Here is a 25,169-nt window from a genome sequence, read left to right as displayed (position 1 = left end):
CTAGTTCACTTATTTTCCCATTGTTCATTATCCCTAAAATGGCCATCTCTTCTGATGTGATTCATGTTACAGTGAAGGACAAATGTGTGCATTTAAGGATAAACAATCAGCAGAAAGATTCTCCAGTGCAATAAATTAGTTTCCTGTTGCAGAGATCACTTCAAACAGTTCGCATTTTTAATTAACCTCATCCTTCCTATTAATTTGCTACACTCCCCCACAGTAAATTAAAATGTTCAATACTTAGTAAAATCAACAAGATCCCCCCAAAATCTTATGTTTACCTTTCCTTCACAGAAAAGGACTGCGGCAAGACTCACTACTTGATCGCTTTGTAACGCAGCCTGGTAAACTCAGCACACAACTAAGCCACACAGGCCAGATATGAATAGGTTAACCTGTGATTGGGCAGTACCAAGGACAGTGCAACTAGTTATGTACAGGCAGGATTCAGGTTCAACTATCATATCAGATACACTGGAATTGGAGGACTCACCAAAGGAAGCGGCAAAATCTACTCCCTACGAGCTAAATCAGCCCTACAAGCTAAATCAGCCAAAGACCATCAAAATAGATGACAACCCACAGTTATGGCAAAAGAACCCGGAAATCTTTTTTTAATTTTTAAATTCAGAGTACCCAATTATTTATTTTTTTCCAATTAAGGGGCAATTTAGTGTGGCCAATCCACTTAACCTGCACATCTTTGGGTTATGGGGGTGAAACCCACGCAGACACGGGGAGAATGTGCAAACTCCACACGGACAGTGACCCAGAGCCGGGATTCGAACCTGGGTCCTCAGCGCCGCAGTCCCAGTGCTAACCACTGCGCCACATGCCGCCCTAAGAACCCAGAAATCTTGAAGAAAAAGTCAATTTGCATCAAAAAATTACTGTTTCCATATTAAGGACAAATTAATCTGGAGTTTCTAGACATTTAATTGCAGGGTAGCTCCTGCATAAAAATGGCAAAGAAAATACTATCCACAATGGAACAGTATTACATACTGACCTATTTGATGTGTTATTTCAATTGTTTGACACAATACCAAATAGCAGTGAATGGAGTGTGGAATATCCTACTGACACATTTCCAACCAGATTGAAACAATGCCAGACAGTGAACATACCTCAACATTCTTGAAATTAAATTTCAAAGCATATTATGAAGCTAATGGTTGCTTTCAGCTCCCTGTATGTAGGCCAGCATCATCAGCAGTAGAGACTACTCATTATGTGGGCTGTACCAGATCTCTGGCTTGTCATGCAGAAGTCTATTACCAGAAGTATCATGCACTATAAAATGTGATGTGAAAAAGCAAAGCTAGGTCCAAATCTGATATGTGACTAATGTATACATTTGTGCAATGTGATATTATTAATGATATTATCATAACAAAAAACACTTGCAATGCTTGGCTTTAGAGAAAATTCTATCAAATCTGCGTGGTTTTGTTTTTAACAAAATTTTGGTTTTAAAAACAAACTCTCTGAATAGGATTTGTCAGCTAGGGAATGAGGAAAAACTTTTTTCTGCAGGCGGTGGGTGTCTGGAATTTGCTGCCCAAGTTGGTGGTGGAGGTAGAGACCCTAAACTCTAGTACCTGGATCTTCACCTTAAGTGCTGTAAGCTGCAGGGCTATGACCCATGTGTCGGAAGATGGGATTAGAAAGGGCACCTCGGTGTCTTTGGGTTGGCATGGGCAAGATGGACTGAATGGCCTCCTGTGCTGTATCATTTCTATGATTCTAGGAGATTTAACACTGTAGCTTTACCTCGTTTTCATTGTAGTTTGTAGAATTACTGGAGATAAAAGACTAAAATTAATGGAATACAAAAATTAGCATAGAGGGGAATGAAATAGGGTCTCGGAATAATAGTGGGCTTTCGCATTTTAATTTCTGGCTATAAACAGTGCAATACAACAACTGACATGATAGAGGTCTTTAACATGGTAAATCATCCCAAAGCACCTTCATAGGGGTATTAAGACAAAATATTGACACTAACCCAAAGAACAATATATTCCGATAGGTGGTCAGAAGGCTTAGTTAAAGAGAGAGGTTTTAGTGCAGCACGGTGGTGCAGTGGTTAGCACTGCTTCATGGTGCCGAGGAACCGGTTTCGATCCTGGCCCCGGGTCACTCTCCGTGTGGAGTTTGCACATTCTCCCAGTGTCTGTGGGTCTCATCCCCACAACCCAAAAAGATGTGCAGGATAAGTGGATTGGCCACGCTAATTTGCCCCTTAATTGGAGAAAACAGAATTGGGTACTCTAAATTTATATTAAAAAAAAGAGAGGTTTTAAGAAGGATGTTAAAAGTTTGAGGTAAAGGGGTTGAGGGAGGAAATTCCAGAACTTAGGGCCATATGACTGGAGGTATCAACAGCATTAGGTAGGCAGCCCTTGATATGTGAGGAGTAGAAGGGGAGGAATCCAAGGTGTGGCTCTGTGAGAGTGTGATCTTGGGTTTGGCAGTACTGGAATACTAGTGGCAATAAAGGTGGGCATTGGGAGGAGAGCTGCTGCGTTAGAGAGGGGGTTGGGAAAATGCTTGCTGCCACAGCCTGGGAACTGGCTAAAATGTATTTGAAACAAGAGATAACAGGAGGAAGTATGAAGGATAATGGCACGTGGCAGTGAAGAGACAGATGAGTTAAGAAAGTTCTCTCAAAAGTTAGAAGGAAAAAGATTTGCCTAGCAAGGAGTTAGGAATATATCTATAATCTAAAGTTTATTTCATACTGAAGTACCGAGAGCGAAGAGAGGAAAAGTGACCAAACTTCCACTACTTTGAAAATTTTAAAATTAAATTCAGAGTGCCCAATTCACTTTTTCCAATGAGGGGCAATTTAGCATGGCCAATCCACCTACCCTGCACATCTTTGGGTTGTATGGATGAAACCCACGCAAACAAGGGGAGAATGTGCAACCTCCACACGGACAGTGACCCAGAGCCGGGATCGTACCTGGGACCTCAGCGCCGTGAGGCAACAATGCTAACCACTGCGCCACCGTGCTGCCCTCAAACTTCCCACTTCCGAGCGCTAGCCAGCTGACGTTGTTGGAAAGTATGTACAAGGATTGTGCTTAGCGAAGTTGAGCTCGACAAACACCCTTTGTTGAACGAGCAACGCGCACCACCCAATTGACATATGAAGATGGCCACCAGAGGCTACTTGGGATCCATACACCAATAGGATTCTGATTTGAGATGGGAAGGGGTTTTGTTGTTTGCCTTGTCCATAACTATATAGTAAATAGGAACATTATAAGCAACTGTAGATAGATACATTATCATGTAAAGAGTACAATTTTGTCTTTTTTTTATATACAAACATGGTATTAAAATGCTGCATGAAATCTTTATACCTAGCTCTGTAATATCCTCCAGCCCTAGAATACTCTGCTAAATCTGGCTTCTGGAACATCCCAATTTTAATTATTCCATCACTGGTGATGGTGCTTTCATCTGCCAAGGCCTCAAGTTCTGGAATTCCCTCCCTAAAATTCTTCACATCTCTGCCTCTCTTTCTTCCTTTAATACGCCCCATAAAACTTTCTTCTCTGCCCAAGCTTTTAGTCATCTGTCCTAATATCTCATGTGATTCGGCATGAAAGTTAGTTTTCTAACACACCCGTGAAATAATTTTAGACATTTTATTACGTTAAAAGCACTACATAATGTTTCCGGTGGCGACAAGGAGAGAAGACGCACATGAGGTGGCTTCTGCCAGAGAACTTTATTTGAGCCCTTTTCGCCTGATTCTTGTAGGGAATTTGGGCTCAAGTTTGTTTTTATTGATGGGTTAAGTATCCCACATCAAGGGGATGCCCGATAGACATCGGATCAGGCAGCAGAAAAAGAAAAGATGGGGCAGCACGGTGGCGCAGTGGGTTAGCCCTGCAGCCTCACGCCGCTGAGGTCACAGGTTCGATCCCGGCTCTGGGTCACTGTCCGTGTGGAGTTTGCACATTCTCCACATGTCTGTGTGGGTTTCGCCCCCACAAGCCAAAGATGTGCAAGCTAGGTGGATTGGCTATGCTAAATTGCCCCTTAATTGGAAAAAATATTTTGGGTACACTAAATTTATTTTTTTTAAAAAGAAAAAGAAAAGATAAGCGTCAAATTTGGGAACTTCGAGCGTCCTGTCTGGAAAACAAAATGACGGAGGTTGCTGCAGTATCAGGGTCCACTCCACCAACTGTTGAGATCTTAGCGGTGGAGCGCAACTAAAGAAATTACGTTGGGAGGTCTGAGGGGACCATGAGAAAGCGATCGAGGTGGCGATATCCTCGATTCGAGCGGCCTTGGTGGACGAGGTGGTGAAGATGCAGGGTGTGGAGCTGAAGGAGGTGGGGGGTAGCTCTATTTAGGCCGAGTGATCAGATCACTGTCTTAGATGGGGAGATGGCACGGTTGGCGGCCGGTAACAAATTATTAAGGGCCATGGTGGATGACTTGGAAAATCGGTCTCGTAGACAGAATTTGAGGGTGGTTGGGTTGCCGGAGGGTCTGGAGGGCCCCGAGCACAACCAGGTTCATGTCGTACTTGTTTTGGAAGATGGTGAGGGAGAGGGAAACAGCAACCTCTCCCAAGTTGGATCGTGTCCACAGGTTGTTGAGGCGGAAGCCATGTACAGGTGAACCACAGCGTGCAATCATCATGCACTTCCACAGCTTTCAGGACAAAGAAAGAGTTTTACGGTGGGCAAAGGACTATCGTGATTGCAGATGGGAGGGCCATGTGGTGAGAATTTATGAAGATGTTGGAGCGGAGCTGGGCAAGAGACGTGCAGCATTTAATCAGGCCAAGGCTGCATTGTATTGCAGTAAGTTTGGTTTGCTGTGGTTTACCCCTTGCGTCTCCATGTGACTTACGAAAACAGACTATTACTTTCGGACTCCAGAGGAGACTGAAGCGTTCGTGGAGAGAAATGGACTGGGGTTTTTTTTTCTTTTGATTTGGCTGGGTGATGCTTCTATGGAGGTGGACAGGTGATTTCTGGTATTCATGGGGTGTTTATTGTGCAGTTTTGGATTTTTTCTTAATCGGGAACTTTATTCTTGGGGTTGGAGAGATGGGGGTTGACTATTGTTCATGTTTCTTACTGCGTTTTTTTCCTGTCTCTCCTTTGGAGATAATAAAGTGGGTTTTGGGCGGGGGCTGGTTGGTATTGGAGAATTTTGATGAATGGGGTTCTGTGTGGAGGCCACCACGCTAGCTAAGATTGTTAACAGGAGCAAAGGGATGGGGTTAGCTGCAGATCATATGGTGAGGCGGCTTTTAAGTATGAGCTTTGTTTTATTAAATAAATTTAGAGTACCCAATGTTTTTTTTTTCCTATTAAGGGGCAACTTAGCGTGGCCAATCCACCTTGCCTGCACATCTTTGGGTTGTGGAGGTGAGACCCACACAAACACTGGGAGAATGTGCAAACTCCACACAGACAGTGACCTGGGGCCGGGATTGAGATCAGATCCTCGGCGATGTGAGGCAGCAATGCTAACCACTGCACCACCGTGCCGCCCCAGGGGTTTCGTTTTCTAACAGCGGCTGGGGACTGTTCTTTGCTTCATCGTGTTGGGGGATTTGGCAGCCATCTTGGGTGGGTCTTATATCGGCTCTCCTGGAGAGGTTGCTGGACTGCTTCACAGAGTGGGAGATGGCTGATCCTGGTTGGGGGGGGGGGGGGGGGGGGGGGGGGGTACGAGTGTGGGTAGACAACCCCACATCTGGCTCGTCACATGGAACGAGAGGGAGTTGAACGGACCGGAGAGATCTAGGGTGTTTGCGCATCGTAGGTGTTTGAAGGCTGATGTGGTGCTGTTGCAGGAGACCCATTTGCAGGTTAAATATCAGTTATGGTGGGACAGCACAGTGATGCAGTGGTTAGCATTGCTGCCTCACGGCGCCAAGGACCTGGGTTCAGTCCCGGCCCGAGTCACTGTCCATGTGGAATTTGCACATTCTCCCCATGTCTGCCTGGGTCTCGCCCCCCAACCCAAACAGATGTGACAGCATCATGAATTGGCCATGCTAAATTGCTCCTTAATTGGAAAAAAAAAAGAATTGGTTACTCTAAATTTATTTTAAAAGATTAGTTAAGGTTGCAGAAGGGGTCGTTGGGCAAGTGTTTCATTTGGGATTTGACAGGAGGGACTGAGGGTAGCGAATTTGATTAATAAGGTAGCTTTTTCGGTGGCTGATTTTGACGGATCCGAATGGGAGATATGTTATGGTTAGTGGGTTGTTGGTAGGTGTCCCTTAATTCGAGTCCTACGGCTGTGAGGTCTTTTGGGGTGGCAAAGGTACTTTGGGCCTTCATGGGAGGATATCCATTTAAAAAAAGTTTAGAGTACCCAATTATTTATTTTCCAATTAAGGGGCAATTTAGCGTAGCCAATCTACCTCGCCTGCACGTCTTTGGGTTGTGGGGGTGGGACCCAGGCAGACATGGGAAAAATGTGCAAACTCTACACGTAGAGTGACCCAGGGCCAGGATCAAATCCGGGCCTTTGGCGCAGTGAGGCAGCAATGCTAACCACCGCGCCATCCGGAGGATATTCATTTTTACCGACAGAACCCTACCCGCCAAGCTGAGCGGAAGGTTTTCCCAGCTTGCCAGGTCCCCAAAATTCAATTGATGGAGTGAGGATCGATCGGGGGCCACCCGGATTCCCACATAATGGAAGCTGTACCTACCCAGGCGAAAGGACAACCTCCCCAGGTTTGCTCCCCTGCCTAGGAGATTCACCAGAAAGCATTCGCATTTGCCCAAGTTCAATGTGTACCTCAAGAAGGAGCAAAACCTCCCTAGCAGTTTATCATCTCCTCTGCACTGGTGAGATGGTCGGTCACATACAACAACAAATCATCCGCATACAATAATACCCTAAGCTCCGTGCCCCACCCCATACCTCCCCTCTATTCCCCTCCACATCGTAGATACCTCAACGCTATGGCCAGAGGTTCAATTGCCAAGGAAAACAACAGCAGGGATAGTGGACACAAACTCAGGAAGGGAAGTTGGGCCTCCGGTGACGACATGTAAGAGCAAGTCTCACGAATGGTGGCTCCTGCCAGGGTTCTTGTATTTTGATCCCTTTTGCATGGTTTTTCGGAGGTTTTGTTTTCCAAACCAGCAGGTTGGTATGGCTAGCCGACAGAGGAATGTCAAAAGTCTCGGTGAAAAAGGCCACGGGAAAGAAACAAAGAAATCTGGGGAGGAAAGATGGCGGAGGCGGCTGACGCTGACGGGGGCGATGGCGTAGGAATTGAAGAAGTTTGGAAGGCAGATAGATAGGCAATTTGAGCAGATAGGAAAGGGGATTAAAGAGTCATTAAAAGCCACCACTGAGGCGGCGCTGGGCCCTGATATGAGAACTGCTGGGCAAGATGGGCAAAACTGTGAAGGAGCAAGGCACGACGCAGAAGGCCGTTGAGGAGGCCTTGTTGAAGCATGAAGGTCACCGTGACTCGTTGGAAGTTGAAATGCTGCTCATGGCAGTCAGCAATAAGGGCCTAAAGGCTAAAGCTGTAGATCTGGAGAACAGATTGAGGGACCTGGAGAGTGGTGGGTTTGGCAGGAGAGCCTGAGACCGAGTATTTTGCAGAGAGGTTCTCTCGAAGTGTTGACGGGCAGCCTTTAATAAGGCGAAGGCGGTACTGTACAACAAGAGTTTGCAGCTTGGGTGGTGTATCCAGCGAGACTGAGAGTTACGATGGACATGAAGGATCACTACTTTGACACGCCGGAGCAGGCGGAGGCCTTCATAAAGCATAAAGGATTTGGACTGGCTTGAGGAGGGCTGGTGGGATTATGTATGCGAAAGTTAGGTTGGGTTGATTGTAAATATTGCAATATATGGTGCTATGTCTTTGCTCTTCTTTTTGCTTGGAGGTCAGTGGGGGACTTTTTCTGGAGGCTAGGGTCATGGGGGATGGTAAAGCGGGTGGATTGAAATGATAATTGGAGGGAGAGAAGAGCATGGTAAGGATGCTGGGATTTGGACAAGGGAGTAGGTAGGCTGGGTTGGGGGATGGTGTTGCTGGACTTTTCTGGTCACTTCTGGGTGGGACCCTGGGTGAAGGGGACACCTTGCTAGCACTAAGGGGTAGGCTAGTGATTGGGAGTGGTGTGGGGAGAGGGGCTGTGACTTGCTGGGCCAGTTTGGCGAGGCTTGATGAATCTAGAATGTTTGTTTAGGAGGCAGCAGGCAGTCTGCCTCCCAAACAAGGGGTAGGCTAGTGATTGGGAGTGGTGTGGGGAGAGGGGCTGTGACTTGCTGGGCCAGTTTGGCGAGGCTTGATGAATCTAGAATGTTTGTTTGGGAGGCAGCAGGCAGTCTGCCAGTTCCGGGGGGAGGGAGGGGTGGTGCATAGTAGGGGCAAGCAGTGACCAGGGGATTTTCGTTGTCTCACTCATTGGGTGGGGCTGGTGGCCATTTTAGATGGGCCTGGGGCCAAGGAACTGTGATGAAGGTATGTCGCATCATGGTGGTAATGGCTAACTTGTTGGGAGTGGGGGTGAGAGGCCCCTGATGAGGCTAGTCACCTGGAACGTGCAAGGCTGGGGGACGACAACCTGTAAAGAGAGCAAGGTTTTTTTTTTTTGCATTTAAAGAGTTGTGGTGATTTTACAATAAACCCATTTGTGCGTACGGGACTAGACTAGGTTCCGGAGAGCCTGGGTGACCCAGGTGTTCCACCCGGGGTTTGATTGTAGGACCTGGGAGGTGGCGATTTTAATCAATAACAGGGCCCGATTCTGGGCAGATCAGTGGGGACGTTATGTGATGGGCGCGGGGGGGAATCAGAGGGAAAGTTGGTAGTCCTAGTGAACAGGTAACATCCAAAATTGGGACGATGTCTCGTTTATGAGGCGGATGTTGGCTCAGCAACGGATCTGGACATCCACCAAATTGATTTTGGGGAGTGGTTTGAACTGTGTGTTGAATCCGAAAGTGGACCGCTCCAAGCCAGAGACGTTGGTCCTGGTTGGGATGGCAAAGGTATTGTCTAAGTTTATGAAGGAGACGAAAGGGGCAGATCTGTGGCGGTTTGTGCGCCATGGAAAGGGGTTCTTGTTTTTATCCCTCAGTAGACAAGATGTATTCGAGGGTTGATTATTTTGTTATGAATCGGACTCTTCTTGCTGGGTAAAGGCGGCGGAGTACTCGATGGTGGTTATTTCTGACCATGCCCGCACTGGGTGGATCAGGGTGGAGTGTCGCAGGGGGTGGCAGTTAGATATAGGGTGGACCTGGGGTATTATGCAAGGGTTGAGGGACATATGAGAGTTTGTAGAGCATAACAGCAATGGGATGGTCTCGCCCTCAAGTTTGTGGGAGGCGCTGAGGGCGGTGATCAGAACAAAGAAGGTATAGCACAGGAACAGGCCCTTCAGCCCTCCAAGCCTGTGCCGACCATGCTGCCCGTCTAAACTACAATCTTCTACACTTCCGGGGTCCGTATCCCTCTATTCCCATCCTATTCATGTATTTGTCAAGATGGCCCTTAAACGTCACTATCGTCCCTGCTTTCACCACCTCCTACGTCAGCGAGTTCCAGGCACCCACTACCCTCTGTGTAAAAAACTTGCCTCGCACATCTCCTCTAAACCTTGTCCCTCGCACCTTAAACCTATGCCCCCTAGTAATTGACCCCTCTACCCTAGGGAAAAAGTCTCCGTTCCTTCACTGCCGCTGGATCAAAATCCTGGAACTCCATCCCTAACAGCACTGTTGGTGTACCTATCTATGCCTCAGGAACTGTGACAGTTCAAGAAGGCAGCTCATCAACACCTTCTGAAGGACAACGAGGGATGGGCAATAAATACCCACATCACATAAATCAATTATAAAAAAATATAGTGAGCACGCTTCTCTTTCTCCAAATAAGTTGCCATCTCAGCTTTGATTATGGAGAAGAACCTAACAGTATCTTTGAAGGGCAAAGCACCAAGGGATCTCTGAAATTATATTGGCAGGATTCTCCATTCCTGAGATTAAGTGTTGACGCCGGTGCAGGATTCGCGGAGTTCCACGACAGCAAAACTGGCGCCGCAACAGGGCCGATTCAGCGATCGTGGAGGAGCTCACACCGGCGCCAAGTGGAACACAATCGATTCCAATGAGAAACGGTGCGGGATTCACTGGGTCCGTGATTGGCACTCGGGAGGCTGAGAAGCTGCAGCTGCATATACACATTACACTCCCCACACACACTCATCCCAGCCAACAAGATGGCACTGGTTGTGCTGGAGCTCACCATCCCGCTGTCGGCTGGGGCCAGAGGACACCTTAGGGGATGCCCTGGGGGACACCCATACGACCTGTGGCCCTAAGTTCACAGTGGGCAGTCAGCGGCATGCCCAGCTGCATGGCTGCCTTGCAGGCCACGGCAATGGTGTTCCGTGCCCGTCAACCCCGACCCCACACAGCCCACTACCCACTACTTCCACTGGCCCGCGGCACGACTGTCAGCAAACTACGGCGATGTTGGACACATTCCGTACCCTCCCGCTCCCTCAGCAGCCACGGCGCCTGTTTCATGATTTTTAAAAGCACAAGTGAATCTCGCTGTCAGGAATTGCCCCCAGTGGAGGTGGAGCATCGCGGAGGCCCCGGAGAATACCAGGTCAGGCCCGTTAATGATATGCAAATAGCCTTTACTGTACGTGCATTCTGGAACTCATTGATGCTGAGGAGCGAACATAGCGCGTACGACACATGTGGATGGGGAGGCAAGGGAGGAGCGGCAGAAATTGGTGAGTGAAATCCTGGGGGTGGATCGTAGATATGCGAGGGACCCAACTCCAGAACTCTTGGCATGCAGGAAAAAACTGCAAATGCAGTTTCACCTGCTGTCCATGGACAGGGCGATGCAGTGATTGTGGCGGTGTACGAGTATGGGGAGATGGTCAGTCGTCTCTTGGCTCACCATCTAGGGAGGTGGCCAGGGAGATGGTGCAGTTTAGGGATTTGGAGGGTAGGATGGCCTCCACCCCAGATAACGTGAATGGAGTGTATAGGGCCTTTTACGAGAGGCTGTATAGGTCAGGGCCGGAGGACGGACGGGGGAATGGTGGAGCTCTTGGGGGGTTTGTAATTTCCCACGGTGGGGAGGAATTGCGGGAGGATATGGATGTGCCACTGGGCTTGGAGGGGATTCAGATAGCATTGAGAGACGTGTAGGCAGGGAAGCCACCGGGACCGGATGGAATTTTATAAGTTTGCGGACCAGTTGGGTCCGTTGTTGCTGGACATGTTTAGGGACTCTTAGGCACGGCTCCTTCGAGGAGACTCTAAGGCAGGCATCCATCTATCTCTCTGCTCCTGAAAAAGGACAAGAATCCCACAGAGTGTGCGTTGTATTGCCCGATCTCACAGCTAAATGTAAATGCCAAGTTATTCGGGAAGATGCTAGCATTAAGGCTGGAGCTTTTCCTTCCAGAGGTGGTGGGCGAGGATCAGACGGGGTTTGTGAAGAGACAGAAACTGTCGTCCAATGTGACCCTGTTATTAAATGTGGTGCTTACCCCTGCAGCTGCTCCGGAACCGGAGATGATTGTGTCATTGGATGCAGAGAAGGTGTTTGACCGGGTTGAGTGGTCTTGGAGAAGTTTGAATTTGGTCCCGAGTTTGTGTCATGGGTATGGCTGTTGTATGCGGCCCCGTTTGCACCAACACCATGAGCTCGGGGTTTTCCTGATTGCATCATGGGATGAGACAGGAGAGTCCGATGTCTCCTCTGTTGCTTACACTGGCAATTGAGCCATTGGCCATTGCTTTGAGGACCTCAAGTGTGTTGAGTGGTATTGTTACGAGGGGGTGGGGCGGCATAGGTTATCCTTAACTGCAGATGATTTGCTGCTGTACCGGAGGGACCCAGGTTTGACTATGGGGAACATTATGGGTATTTTGCAGAGTTTCAGGTCCTTCTCCGTTACAAGTTGACGATAGGGAAGAGCGAATATTTTGTGGTCGGTGCATCGGAGAGGGGAGCCAGATTGGGGCGGTAGTCTTTTCAGTTAGTGGGGATTAGTTTTTGGCGTCGGAGTGGCAGGGGATTGGGAGTGGCTCCAGAGGTTGAAATGTATGAGCTTAGTGAGTCGAGTTAAGGTGGACCTGCAGAGGTGGGATTGTCTCCCACTATCTTTGGCGGGCCCAATCGGTTAAGATGAATATCTTGCGGATATTTCGGTTTTTATTTCAGTATCTCCCAGTGTTCCTGCCCAAGTCGTTTTTACGAATGGTCGAGCTGCTCATCTCCGGCTATATTCGGGTGGTTAAGGTGCCAAGGATTCGGACAGAGGCTCTTCAGAAGTAGTCTGGCGCTTCCAAACTTGCCCCATTACTACTGGCCGGCCAATGCGGAGGTGGTGTTGGAGTGGTGCGGGGACTCAGGGGGCTCTCTGGGTTCAGTTTGAATCTGGGTCATGTAGAGGGACAAGTTTGGGGACATTGGTAACAGCATTGACAAGGTACTCGGCGAACCCAGTGGTGGTGTGCACGTTAAAGGTATGGAGGCAACTCCATCAGCACTTTAAGCTGGGGGGCTGCTTTTAGGCTGACTCCCATTTGTGCTAACCACCTGTTTGAGTCGGCACGGTTGGACCCCATATTTGGAGCACGGAAAGAGAAAGGGCTGGAGAGAGTGAGTGATTTTGCCTGGAAGGGTGGTTTGCCAGCCTGCAGGAATTGAAGGAGAAATTCAGGTTGGCATGCTCGGACGTGTTTAGGTGCCTCTGGATACGGAGCTTTGTGAAGAGGATACTCTCGGATTTCCGGTGGTGCTGCTATTATCCTTTTTGGAGAGGAATCTCTCCCATTCCGGTTGGAGGAGGGCAGCACGTCCAGAATGTACAAAAGGATTGGAGGGGAAGAGTTGAGTTCAGTGAAGTAGTAAAAGCAAAATGGGCGGAGGAATTAGAGCCAGTTCTGGACGAGGAGATATGGAGTGAGGCGCTATGGTGGTTAAACGCCACGGCATCTTGTGTTAGTGAGCTTGATACAGCTCAAAGCAGTGTTTTGAGCGCATCTCACGAAGGCTAGGATGAATCGGTTCGTTGAGGCGAGTGCTGTTTGAGAGGGCTGCTCACTACACACACATGTTCTGCTTCTGTTCCAAATTGGTGTTCTTTTACACCATGTTGGCGATCTTAAATATTGAGCTGAAGCGCTGTCGTTTGTAATAATATATTAATAATCTTTATTGTCACAAGTAGGCTTACGTTAACACTGCAATGACGTTACTGTGAAAAGCCCCTAGTCGCCACATTCCGGCGCCTGTTCGGATACTGAGGGAGAATTCAGAATGTCCAAATTACCTAACAGCACGTCTTTCAGGACTTGTGGGAGGAAACCGGAACACCCGGAGGAAACCCACGCAGACACAGGGAGAACGTGCAGACTCCGCACAGACAGTGACACAAGCCGGGAATAGAACCTGGGACCGTGGCGCTATTGGTCTCTGCTTTTTTCTAAATTTAGAGTACCCAGTTCATTTTTTCCAATTAAGGGGCAATTTTAGCATAGCCTGTTACATGGTTTATTGCAGTGGGATGAAACCCACGAAAACACGGGGAGAATGAGCAAACTCCACACGGACGGTGACCCAGAGCCGGGATCGAACCTGGGACCTTGGCGCCGTGAGGCAGCAGAGCTAACCCACTGCGCCACCATCCTGTCCTGAGTTGGTCTCTGTTAGCTGTTAAGGGGAGGGGGGTTCTTGTTCCGTGGGTTGAAGGGTTGGTGTTTGGGGTTCTGGTTGTTTGCATCTAGTTTGTGTTTTTTGTAATTTTGTATGAAATGTTAAAATTTTAATTTAAGCATTTTCTTTTTTTTTTTTTAATTTAGAGTACCAATTATTTTTTTTTTTGTTTCCAATTAAGGGGCAATTTAGCATGGCCAATCCACCTAACCTGCACATCTTTGGGTTGTGGGGGTGAAACCCACACAGACATGGGGAGAATGTGCAAACTCCACACGGACAGTGACCCGGGGCTGCGATCGAACCCGGGTCCTCGGCGCCCTGAGGCATGGTAGCACAGTTGTTAGCACTGTTGCTTCACAGCTCCAGGGTCCGAGGTTCGATTCCCGGCTTGGGTCACTGACTGTGCAGAGTCTGCACGTTCTTCCCGTGGGTTTCTTCCAGGAGCTCCGGTTTCGTCCCATAGTCCAAAGATGTGCAAGTTAGGTGGATTGGCCGTGCTAAATTGCCCTTAGTGTCCAAAAAGGTTAGGTGGGGTTACTGGGTTACAGGGATAGGGTGGAGGTGTGGGCTTGTGTAGAGTGCTCTCTCCAAGGGCCGGTGTGGACTTGATGGGTCAAATGGCCTCCTTCTGCACTGCAAATTCTATGATTAGAATATTTTCCAAAAAAACTCAGGAAGGGAAAGGAAAAACATCAAAACAACCATGCTCCTGACCGCTATCCAGAGAGCTCTGCATGAATATTGGGTAAGGCTACAACTGGCTTTGGCTGTAATTTGATAATACCCTCACCTCACTGCTATCTAATATTCATGCAGATGCTCAAGGTTTCAGCTCATACGAGGAATGGGTATGGCAATGGGTCTGTCTTTATTGCTTGTTTGTTGGCGGGGGGTGGAGAGAACGAGAAGGTGTTGGGATGGAGTAAAAGGAGAACGGTACAACACTGCCTGTGGAACCAAATCACAGGAAACAGTAGTCCCCTCAAGTGAATGTGAAGAATATAAAGTGGAGAAACATTGCCTGAAACCTGCACCTAATCTACAGTACTAAACACAATGAATTCATGGGACATAGTAACTCAGAGTATCAGTTGGTATGGTTCTCCCATTAATTTGTGCCATCAATTAATGGAGCTGTACAAAGAACTACTGCAAAGAGCATGTGTGGGAACTGATGTTTTAAAAACCTATAGAATATTGTGGTGTAAATAAAATGTTTTACCATACGGATAGCATTAGAAGAGACAATGGTCATTTCAAAAATTATACACCACACACATAGAAATGCAGCTTTTCAATACAAGCATCATTAATGAAAGCAGCAATGTTGGTCATCCTTTTCCTGACGATCATACATTTAAAACAGTATGAAATACCAGATGATTCTCCCAATCACTTAATATAGAATAGCATTGGCAAAATATTCCCCAAGCAGGTAACGATATTTAATTTTTTTTCCACACTCAAAGCATGGATCATTTTTTTCCCAAACTGGTCAATGCTTTTCACTCCCATCCCCCAAAAGAGAAACTTTGTTCTGCCCAGAGTGGTCACAGACACAGAACTAATCTGATCCTCTGAATTCAATGAAGTGACTAGGTTGGATTGTATAAAGCGTATCTTAGTAGTTAATAGGACTTCCCATTTTAGCGCAAGAATTATCCAATAATCCCAGATACAAAAATTTCACCAGTGGGACCATGCACCTCTAACACCAAAACAAATATTTAAAAAAATGACCGTCACATTTTATTATTCAACTGTATGAATAATTAAATCACCTGTTCAGATGGCTCAAAGTTAATCTCCTTCTCAGACTTTATGGTTGTTTTAGTGCTCATGCAGGAATCCAACTTGCTGTCCAATCGTTCTAGTTTAGGCTTAATATTATGCATACTTGTGTCATCTTTATCCAGTAAGTAACGAAGTAGTGCATTTTCTTTCTTCTTGGGGCTCATTTGCTCCTGTTTAACAGTTATTTCTGTCCCAGGAATTGAACTGCTCATGTCCTGGTTGGGATCTTTACCTGTGGCCTCTGCTGTCAGCTTTGCCAAGTCTACAGGAGAAGTGCTGTCCTGCAGAAGTCTGTGCAAAATTTTGTGTTTTTCTTTCAATGAGGGCCCATGTGATGAAGAGGTGTTGGTTGTGGATGATGTCACTGCTGAAGTAGACAGTAGTCCTGATGAATTTCCCGTGGAGTCCTTAATAGAATCCCCAGTGGCACTTGCCAAAGGGGAAGATTCCATTTGATCAGATTTAGTGATCAGTAATTGTAAGAGTTTGGTATGACCTTTGCCATCATGCCCTCTGCCTTGCCCATCAGTCCTTTCTCCACCACCAAATGGATTTAAGTTACTTTCATGACAATCTTTCTGCTCTCCAGAAAGTCCACTTTCCGACTGTCCAGCTGCATTCTCCGTTTGAACCTGCTCACCAAACAATCCAAAAGAATCTTTGGAGTCCATGCTCCCTTTTTTAACTAGTGGGGAATTGATGCTTCCAGGAGAACTTTGTGAAGTAACCATTTTGAGTTCAGGTGATACCCCATGACCTTCACTAAGGGCTTGAAGTGCATTGAGGGAGTTGCTGGAGTAGCTATGGCTATTCCCTGTGGTGCTACAAACCCCCACTGGAGAATGCAAGTTTCCCAAGGGAGAAAACTGATTAGCTGAGATGCGAGGGCTTCCAACCATACCGGGACTTCCACGGTGTCTCGGCGAAAGCATCGAATTCTGCTGCCCTGCAGTTATGCCAGGGCTACTTCTTGATGGGCTGTTCATTTTGAGTGCATAGTTACTACCCTGAGGAGTGGCTGTTTGCATGCCTGATACATGGTTTATTCCACCTGTAACAAACCTGCTCCCTGGCATTTGTCCCATGCCTGGTTGCTCCTTCAGGCCATTCATAGAAAAGCTTGTATTGCTGTGCATTGCCATCTCTTGACTGGTTGTTGCAGCAGAAACACTTGCCATGGCTGGATTACTGGAAATTGGATTCATTGGTTTCACCATTCCTTGTCCAGTTACTTCCTGATTCATCCCACAAACATTTTGTTCTCTGCAGTTTTAAACAAAATATACAAATCATACAACGGAACTTAAAATACGAAACACATACTATTAAAATGTGTTTTAAAATAAAAGGTTTAAAAAGAGTTTATATTTTCAAAATTGTACTTTACAGTTTGACCAAAACAAATAGAGGCAGCAGGGTAGCACAAGTGGATAGCACTGTGGCATCACAGCGCCAGGGTCCCAGGTACGATTATCCGCTGGGTCAGTGTCTGCATAGGTTTCTCCCCGTGTCTGCGTGGGTTTCCTCCGGGTGCTCCGGTTTCCTCCCACAGTCCAAAGACGTGCAGGTTAGGTGGATTGGCCATGATAAATTGCCCTTAGTGACCAAAAAGGTTAAGAGGGGTTACTGGGTTACGGGGATAGGGTGGAAGTGAGGGCTTAAATGGGTCGGTGCAGACTCGATGGGCCGAATGGCCTCCTTCTGCACTGTATGTTCTAATACCAGCCTATTCCAGATTTTCATCATTTAAATCAATTATATTAGAATGCATCATTCTGGAAGAGAATAATATTTACAGTCATCACACTATTTTGATAAAAAACTCACAGTTAACATACTATGTTGCTGAAAGTTCAAACCATCTTAAAGTCAGAATGCAATGTCTTTGTCTTGAATTATATTACCTCAACTGGATTTAAAAAAATTACTATATTTCTATAGTGCTAAATTTAGCATCTTGACCCAATCAGCCTAGTTACACAGCATTGAGAGCCAGTCTTTCTGGGTTAACTGAAAAAAGGAGTTACGTTGTTTTCTCACAGTTGAAAGGGATAGCGGAGTTGAATTTAGAGCTTTTGGTGATTGACAGCTTGGTGGGCCAAACCTCACCTTTACAGTCTTGAGATGCTTTTTCTCTCCCTTGCACACACAGATGGAATGACCGAGCAGAATAAGGTTACAACAGAAAGTTGGAATTAGCAAGCTTTGGAACAGCTCGACTTGAATGCCACAGCAGAGCATAGGATATTGCCCAACTTCACCGAAAACTACATTCTGTTAATTCTTATGTAAGATGTATCTACCTCACTACGCCAGGTGAAAGCAGAGGTGTAGCCAGAGTCTGTCACTCTATCTCGGAGTACGAGTCCAAACAGGAGGCTGCAGTCTGAATTTGTCATGTACTGGCATGGCATGACATTGGGCTCAAAAGCAGGAGATGTCTCCGCTTTGGCAAGCCACACAACTTGGGACAGCATATTGCCCAGCAGCTGCAACCCCATAAGGGGGTGGGGGGGGGGTTAGTGATCATTGCTGAAGCTGTAGCTTAATAGAGAACATGCCTCAGTGGCAGGGTGTCTTCCAAGAAATTGATGTAAGTTGGGGGAAACGGCCTGGCGAATGGAGAGTTGGGGGTGGGTATGTAGCACCAACGGTGCAATTGCCACAAGAGCCCCCCATCATGGGCCATCAGGTGGCCTAAAGGAGGATTGCGTCTCACTCCACTGCCAGTTTTCACTCAGTAGTCTCCCCAGACGACAACCCTCACAACATGGAAATGGCTCTTAATTGGCCACATAAGTAGCTCAACTAGCTGCCAGCAGGTGGATGGCGGAGTTGCCATGCTTTCCACCTCTCTCCGTATGGTGTGGGTGTAGGAGGGTGATGGGCATCCCCACCCTGTCATCTCTTCCATCGCCAATGAGCCTGCAGCAATCAGCCTCATTGCTCTGATTCAGAGTTTGAGGCTCAGCATGTCTTTGTGTTTGAGTCTATTACTCCATCTCATGCTCCAGTTAAACTAGATATCGAGTAGCAGGAGGGACACACTGGATCATTGATAATGCAACATCTACATATGGGTATGAGGCCAATATGTGTCTAGTGTGGAACCCAAAAATTAAGAATCAGGCACATCATAGTTCATAATAAACTTAAAGATATCATGTTGGATCCTTCTGTGCTACTGTCACATTCGAAACAAATTTAAGTCGTAAATTTGATTGAATGGTTTATGCATTTACAAAGTTAGTTAAATCAACGCGGAGGAGTTTTTGCTTACCTTTGAACAACATGCAGTGACATGATAAATTGAGGCTCATTGGTATTTGGAGTGCGCATAAGCCTGCTCTTGGTTTGTGCAGCAACCATGGTGCCATCAGATAACGAAAACCGATACACGGGACTCAGAGCCTGTCCTTGCCTCAGCACTACAATTCAGATAAGTTGAGAGGAAGAAAAATAAGAAAATTGTCTTAAATGTTCCAAATATCAGCCATACACTATTTTGAAAAATCTCTTAAAATGAAAGTGCTGAGTAACATTGGGATACCATTCCATGCCCTTTGATATCTCACTCAGGTGACCACTGTTTGAATGTGTCGAAGAGCAAATTCAATTTCACAAGCACACTTTCCAGTAGCTGCCACCAGAATGAAAACAGAAATTTCTCCTCTCTAACTTGGGGAACATTCAGGCAAATCTTTGCCTTCTCAACACTGCCCTGGTTTAGATCAGGTAATTCGCCATAAATCAGGGATCAACTATGGGACTTCTCGAGTCTATCTCTATAAAGTTCACAACTTCATTCTCAACTCTGCTGCACCCAAATTGAAAGGTTACGGTATAATTAAAAAAAAATGCAAGATTTAAATCAATTATATAGCCGTCACAACGATTGTCTTTAAACTTTTCCTGTACATTATAGTTAAATAAAACATGCTTGCTGGCTCTCCTAATGGCTCACTGAGCTTATCCAATGAACTATACAAGACAGCAGCTTCAATTTCTAACCTGTGCTAATTAATGTAATCTCAAAAGAGAAAAGGTTGCATTTATAAATAGCTGTTCAGATCTCAAAAGTGCTTTACAGCCAATGAAGTATATTTGAAAAGTAGTCACTTATTCTTTTTAAATAAATTTAGAGTCCCAATTATTTTTTTCCAATAAAGGGCAATTTAGCGTGGCCAATCCACCTACCCATCACATCTTTTTGGGTTGTGGGGATGAGACCCACTTAGACACATGGCGAATATGCAAACTCCACATGGACAGTGACCCGGGGCCGGGATGGAACCCAGGTCCTCGGCGCCGTGAGGCAGCAGTGCTAACCACTGCACGACCGTGCTGCCCACAAGTAGTCACTATTGTAATGGGAGCATAGCAGCTGCTATATGCAGCAATACAAGAATGACCAGATAATCTGTTTCAGTAATGTTGATTGAGGGATAAATATTGGCCTGAACACTTGGGTCAACTCCCAGGCTCTTCTTTGAAATGTCATGGGATATTTTACATCCACCTGAGAAGGCAGACCAGTTTATCATCTCATCCAAAATATGGTCCAGACTCCCTCAGTGCCGCACCGAATGTGTCAGCACCCAAGTCCTGGAGTGGGGCTGGATACCAGAACCTTCTAGGCAAGAGTGCTACCAAATGAGTCACAGCTGACAGAATGAAAGGCAGATTGGCAATTATTTGTCTGTGCTAAGGCACAGGTGTTGGGACAGGGTCCTTCATTGCTAGAGGGATGGAGTTTAAGACTAGGGAGGTTATGCTGCAATTGTATAAGGTGTTAGTGAGGCCACACCTGGAGTATTGTGTTCAGTTTTGGTCTCCTTACTTGAGAAAGGACGTACTGGCACTGGAGGGTGTGCAGAGGAGATTCACTAGGTTAATCCCAGAGCTGAAGGGGTTGGATTACGAGGAGAGGTTGAGTAGACTGGGACTGTACTCGTTGGAATTTAGAAGGATGAGGGGGGATCTTATAGAAACATATAAAATTATGAAGGGAATCGATAGGATCGATGCGGGCAGGTTGTTTCCACTGGCGGGTGAAAGCACAACTAGGGGGCATAGCCTCAAAATAAGGGGAAGTAGATTTAGGACTGAGTTTAGGAGGAACTTCTTCACCCAAAGGGTTGTGAATCTATGGAATTCCTTGCCCAGTGAAGCAGTAGAGGCTCCTTCATTAAATGTTTTTAAGATAAAGATAGATAGTTTTTTGAAGAATAAAGGGATTAAGGGTTTATGGTGTTCGGGCCGGAAAGTGGAGCTGAGTCCACAAAAGATCAACCATGATCTCATTGAATGGTGGAGCAGACTCGAGGGGCCAGGTGGCCTACTCCTGCTCCTAGTTCTTATGTTCTTATGCTCAATTGTAGCATCCACTGCAGTCAAATAGCCTGTAACAAAGCCCACCCAGCAAAATAAAAAAGCTGTCAGGTTAAGAGGGTAGGGAAAGATAAATTGGCAAAATTAATCACACATATCCCATTTTACACAGTACTATATCCAAGAGAGAAAAGACACAGGAAATGCTGGAAATACATGGCAAGTCCTTCAACACATGAAAAAGAAAATATGGGCTAACATTTCAGATCGGATGTCTTATTAGAAAGGTTCCAGCGTTAATTTGTCTTTTTGGTTTTCAAAAGCTGATTTCTTTGCTTTCATTTTAATTGTGATTTAATTTAATTTTGATATGTAATGCACACTTATCTAATTCTGTATAGCCCCACATCTCCAAAGGTCCTTACCTTCATGATGATGCCTCTTAGCAAATGCAATCTCTTTGTCATTTTGGAGGTGAAATCTTTGAATACACCGTCGCACTAAGTCTTCCCAGCCTGGTTTCATCGATGCGCGTAATGCATTTATATCCAGAGATATTAGTTTGCCTTTTTTTTTTTAAAAAAGAGGGGAGGAAACAAATTTCATTTGTCAAATCTTCAGTATGTACGAGCAAAATCTCAAATTAAAAATGTGGTTGCGTTGATTTACCTGTTAAATCATGTCTTGTGTTAAAACTTTCAGTGTTAGCAAACTGTGGCCTTTCCTTCACAGGAACTCTCCTTGCAACACAGATCAAACAGGACTGTAAATCTGAAAGAGGATTATTTACAATGTGATAGATTTCACACACACAATTAAATATATATACACAAACTACATTGTAACCAATATAATTTTGCCTGTAACAATTACTAGTTTGAGAATACACATCACCCAAGTTCCATTATATCCCTCACTCTGTCCGTACAGTAGACATCATGAATTGACGAGTGTTAAGGGCCGTGTTCAGTGAACAGATATTCTGGCTTTGCATAAAACACATCTGGAATCAGCATTCAAAATAATTGTAAATGCCTCTCATCTTAGTTCACAGATAACAGTAGTGAAACAAAACTCTGACATCTTTGCCAAATTTAAAAGAAATTGAAGAGAAGCTATTGGTGAACTGACAGCCAGCGACTATTTTAAAGAATACTGTTGGACATTATCATCCTCCTATTTCTGGGACCATTTTGAGAGAGAAAAAAAAAGCTATCGGAAAACAAACCAAACACTTCACGTAATGTGTACGCTGAAGCTATGACAGGTCCACAAATTTATTAGACAGACTTGCATTTATTTCAGACATTCTTGGCTCAAAGCAAAGGATGCAAGCACTGGTGAATGGAACTTTTCGGACTTCGGGCACCCCGATATTCGTTACAGCACTACTTTGATCAAACATAGTTCAGCCATGACTTCCGAAAAACAAGCTTTAACATGCTTTTCCATTTCTCACATTAACTATCCCATGGTTTCAAATTGCCAATTAGCCTCAAATTAGGAGCAATTCTGTACTATAGACCATAGAAACGTTACAGCACAGGAGACCATTCAGCCCATCCGTGTCGATGCCATCCCGAGGATGCCCAGGTGCCCTTTCTAATCCCACCTTCCTGTACCCAGCCCATGGTCCTGTAGCTTACAGCATTTAAGGTGCAGATCCAGATACTTTTTAAAAAAGAGTTTAGGATCTCTGCCTCCACCACCAACTTAGGCAACGAATTCCACTCTCTGCATGAAGAAGTTCTTCCCCATGTTTATCGAACTTCCTCAAGTTCTTTCACCTGTGAGATGTGGGAGGTCCATGAAACTTCCAGCGTTCCAGTCAACTACATCTGCAGGAAGTGTACCCAATTGCAGCTCCTCACAGACCACATGGATCGGTTGGAGCAGCAGTTGGATACACTAGGAGCATGCAGGTGGTGGAAAGCGTCATAGATAGGAGTTTTAGAAAAGTGGTCACCCCAAGGTGCAGGCAGATAGATGGGTGACCGCTAGAAGGAGCAAGTTGTCAGTGCTGGAGGCACCTATGGCTGTCCCCCTCTCGAACAGGTATACCGCTTTGGATACTGTTGGGGGGAGCGGGAGGGTGGCCTATCAGGAGAAAACAACAGCAGCAGCCAGAGCAGTGGCACCATGGCTGGCTCGGTTGTTCAGCAGGGAGGGACAAAGCGCAGAACAGCAATAGTTATAGGGGACTCTATAGTCAGGGAGACAGAGAGGCACTTCTGTGGATGTAAAAGAGACTCAGGATGGTATGTTGCCTCCCTGCTCCCAGGATGTCTCTGAATGGGCAATGGGCATTCTGAATGGGGAGGGTGAACAGCCAGAGGTTGTGGTACACATTGGTACTAATGACATAGGCAGGAAGAGTGGCAAGGTCCTGCAAGGGGAGTCCAGGGAGTTAGCTGGTAAATTAAAAAATAGGACCTCTGGAGTTGTAATCTTGGGATTACTCCGTGTGATGTGCCAGTGAGGCTAGAAATAGGAAGATAGTGCAGCTAAACATGTGGCTAAACAGATGGTGTAGGAGGGAGGGTTTCAAATATCTGGATCATTGGTATCTCTTCTGGGGCAGGTGGGACCTGTACAAGAACAGGTTGCATCTAAACTGGAGAGGCACAAATATCCTGACCGCAAGGTTTGCTAGCGTCACTCGGGAGGATTTAAACTAGTGTGGCAGGGGGGTGGGAGCAAGAGCAGTGGGTCAGCAGGCAAAATAACGGCAGGGGAACTAGTGAATAAGGCCAGTCAGACCGAGAGGAAGAGCAGGCAAGGAGATGTTGCTGAACACAGTGGGACTGGTGGTCTGAAGTGCATTTGTTTCAATGCGAGAAGTCTAACAGGTAAGGCAGATTCATTTAGAGCTTGGATAAGTACTTGGAACTATGATTTAAAAAAAAAAGTAAAGTACCAAATTAATTCCCCCCCCCCCAATTAAGGGACAATTCAGCGTGACAAATTCACCTACCCTGCACACCTGTGAGTTGCGGGGCTGAGACCCACGCAGACACGGGGAGAATGTGCAAATTCCCATGGACAGTGATCTGGAGCCAGGAACAAACCTGGGTCCTTGGTGCCATGAGGCAGCAGTGCTAACCACTATACCTCCGTGCCGCCCTGGAACTATGATGTTGTTGCTGTTACGGAGACTTGGTTGAGGGAAGGACAGGATTGGCAGCTACACGTTCCAGGATTCAGATGCTTCAGGCGGGTTAGAGGGGGTGTAAAAGGGGTGGGTGTTACATTACTGGTTGGGAATATTACAGCTGGACTGCAAGAGGACACCTTAGAGGGCTCATGGAGAGAGGCAATATGGGTGGAGCTCAGGAGTAGGAAGGGTGCAGTCACAATGTTGGGGGTTTTCTACAGGCCTCCCAACAGCCAGCGAGAGATAGAGGAGCAGATAGGTACAGAGATTTTTGAAAGATGTAAAATCAACAGGGTTATGGTGTGTGATTTTAACTTGCCCAATATTGCGGCAGCATGGTTTTATCGAGGGGAGGTCATGCCTCTAACTTGATCGAGTTTTTTGAGGAAGTGACGAAGATGATTGATGAAGGAAGGGCAGTGGGTGTTGTCTACATGGACTTCAGTAAAACCTTTGGCAAGGTCCCTCATGGCAGACTGGTACAAAAGATGAAGTCACATGGGATCAGAGGTGAGGTGACAAGATGGATACAGATCTGGTGTAGTCATAGAAGGCAGACGGTAGCAGTGGAAGGATGCATTTCCGAATGGAGGGCTGTGACTAGTGGTGTTCTGCAGGGTTCAGTGCTGGGACCGTTGCTGTTTGCAGTATATATACATGATTTGGAGGAAAATGTAACTGGTCTGATTAGTAAGTTTGCAGATGACACAAAGGTTGGTGGTGTTGCAGATAGTGATGAGGATCGTCAGAGGATTCAGAAGCATATAGATCAGTCGGAGACAAGGACAGAGAAATGGTCTTTTATTTCCCAATCTACGCTTTCCTCCTGCTCAGCAGGTTTGCGTTATTCAATGTGAAGACTTTTTGAGATATCTCTCTAAATAAGGGGCGGCACAGCACAGTGGGCAGTTAGCACTGCTGCCCAGGGACTCTGGTTCAATTCCAACCATGGGGGACTATCCATTAACCTACATGTCCACTTGCTCTGTTTATTTAATGATATGGCAAATGAAAATAATAATTAAGTCTCATCATTGAAATTAATAGTTGAAATCTAAATGAACAATACGCAAGATATTAAAATTGTGGGGACAAGCTGCATTGGCAAGAGGGTCATTACCTATCAGTCTTGACCAATGGGAGACTTTTTATAAAAATCAAGTTACC

The 25,169-nt window shown here is 46.1% G+C and overlaps 1 protein-coding gene across 10 annotated transcripts in view; it reads right to left on the bottom strand.

Annotated features, from left to right (window-relative positions):
• The window catches only part of ncoa2 (nuclear receptor coactivator 2), a 440,942-nt gene that overhangs the window by 92,954 nt on the left and 322,819 nt on the right, over positions 1 to 25,169 (bottom strand). For all 10 annotated transcript variants that reach the window (XM_072467588.1, XM_072467595.1, XM_072467593.1 and 7 more), the window contains 4 exons: positions 21,518 to 21,619; positions 21,274 to 21,414; positions 18,798 to 18,945; positions 15,505 to 16,780 (listed from right to left, as the gene is read on the bottom strand). In XM_072467588.1, the coding sequence (XP_072323689.1) occupies positions 15,505 to 16,780; positions 18,798 to 18,945; positions 21,274 to 21,414; positions 21,518 to 21,619 (1,667 nt within the window). The remainder of the gene's footprint in view (positions 1 to 15,504; positions 16,781 to 18,797; positions 18,946 to 21,273; positions 21,415 to 21,517; positions 21,620 to 25,169) is intronic.

Source organism: Scyliorhinus torazame, chromosome 11 (genome assembly GCF_047496885.1).
Source record: "Scyliorhinus torazame isolate Kashiwa2021f chromosome 11, sScyTor2.1, whole genome shotgun sequence".
NCBI classification, from domain to species: Eukaryota; Metazoa; Chordata; class Chondrichthyes; order Carcharhiniformes; family Scyliorhinidae; genus Scyliorhinus; species Scyliorhinus torazame.
This window is presented reverse-complemented; position numbering and strand designations above follow the sequence as displayed.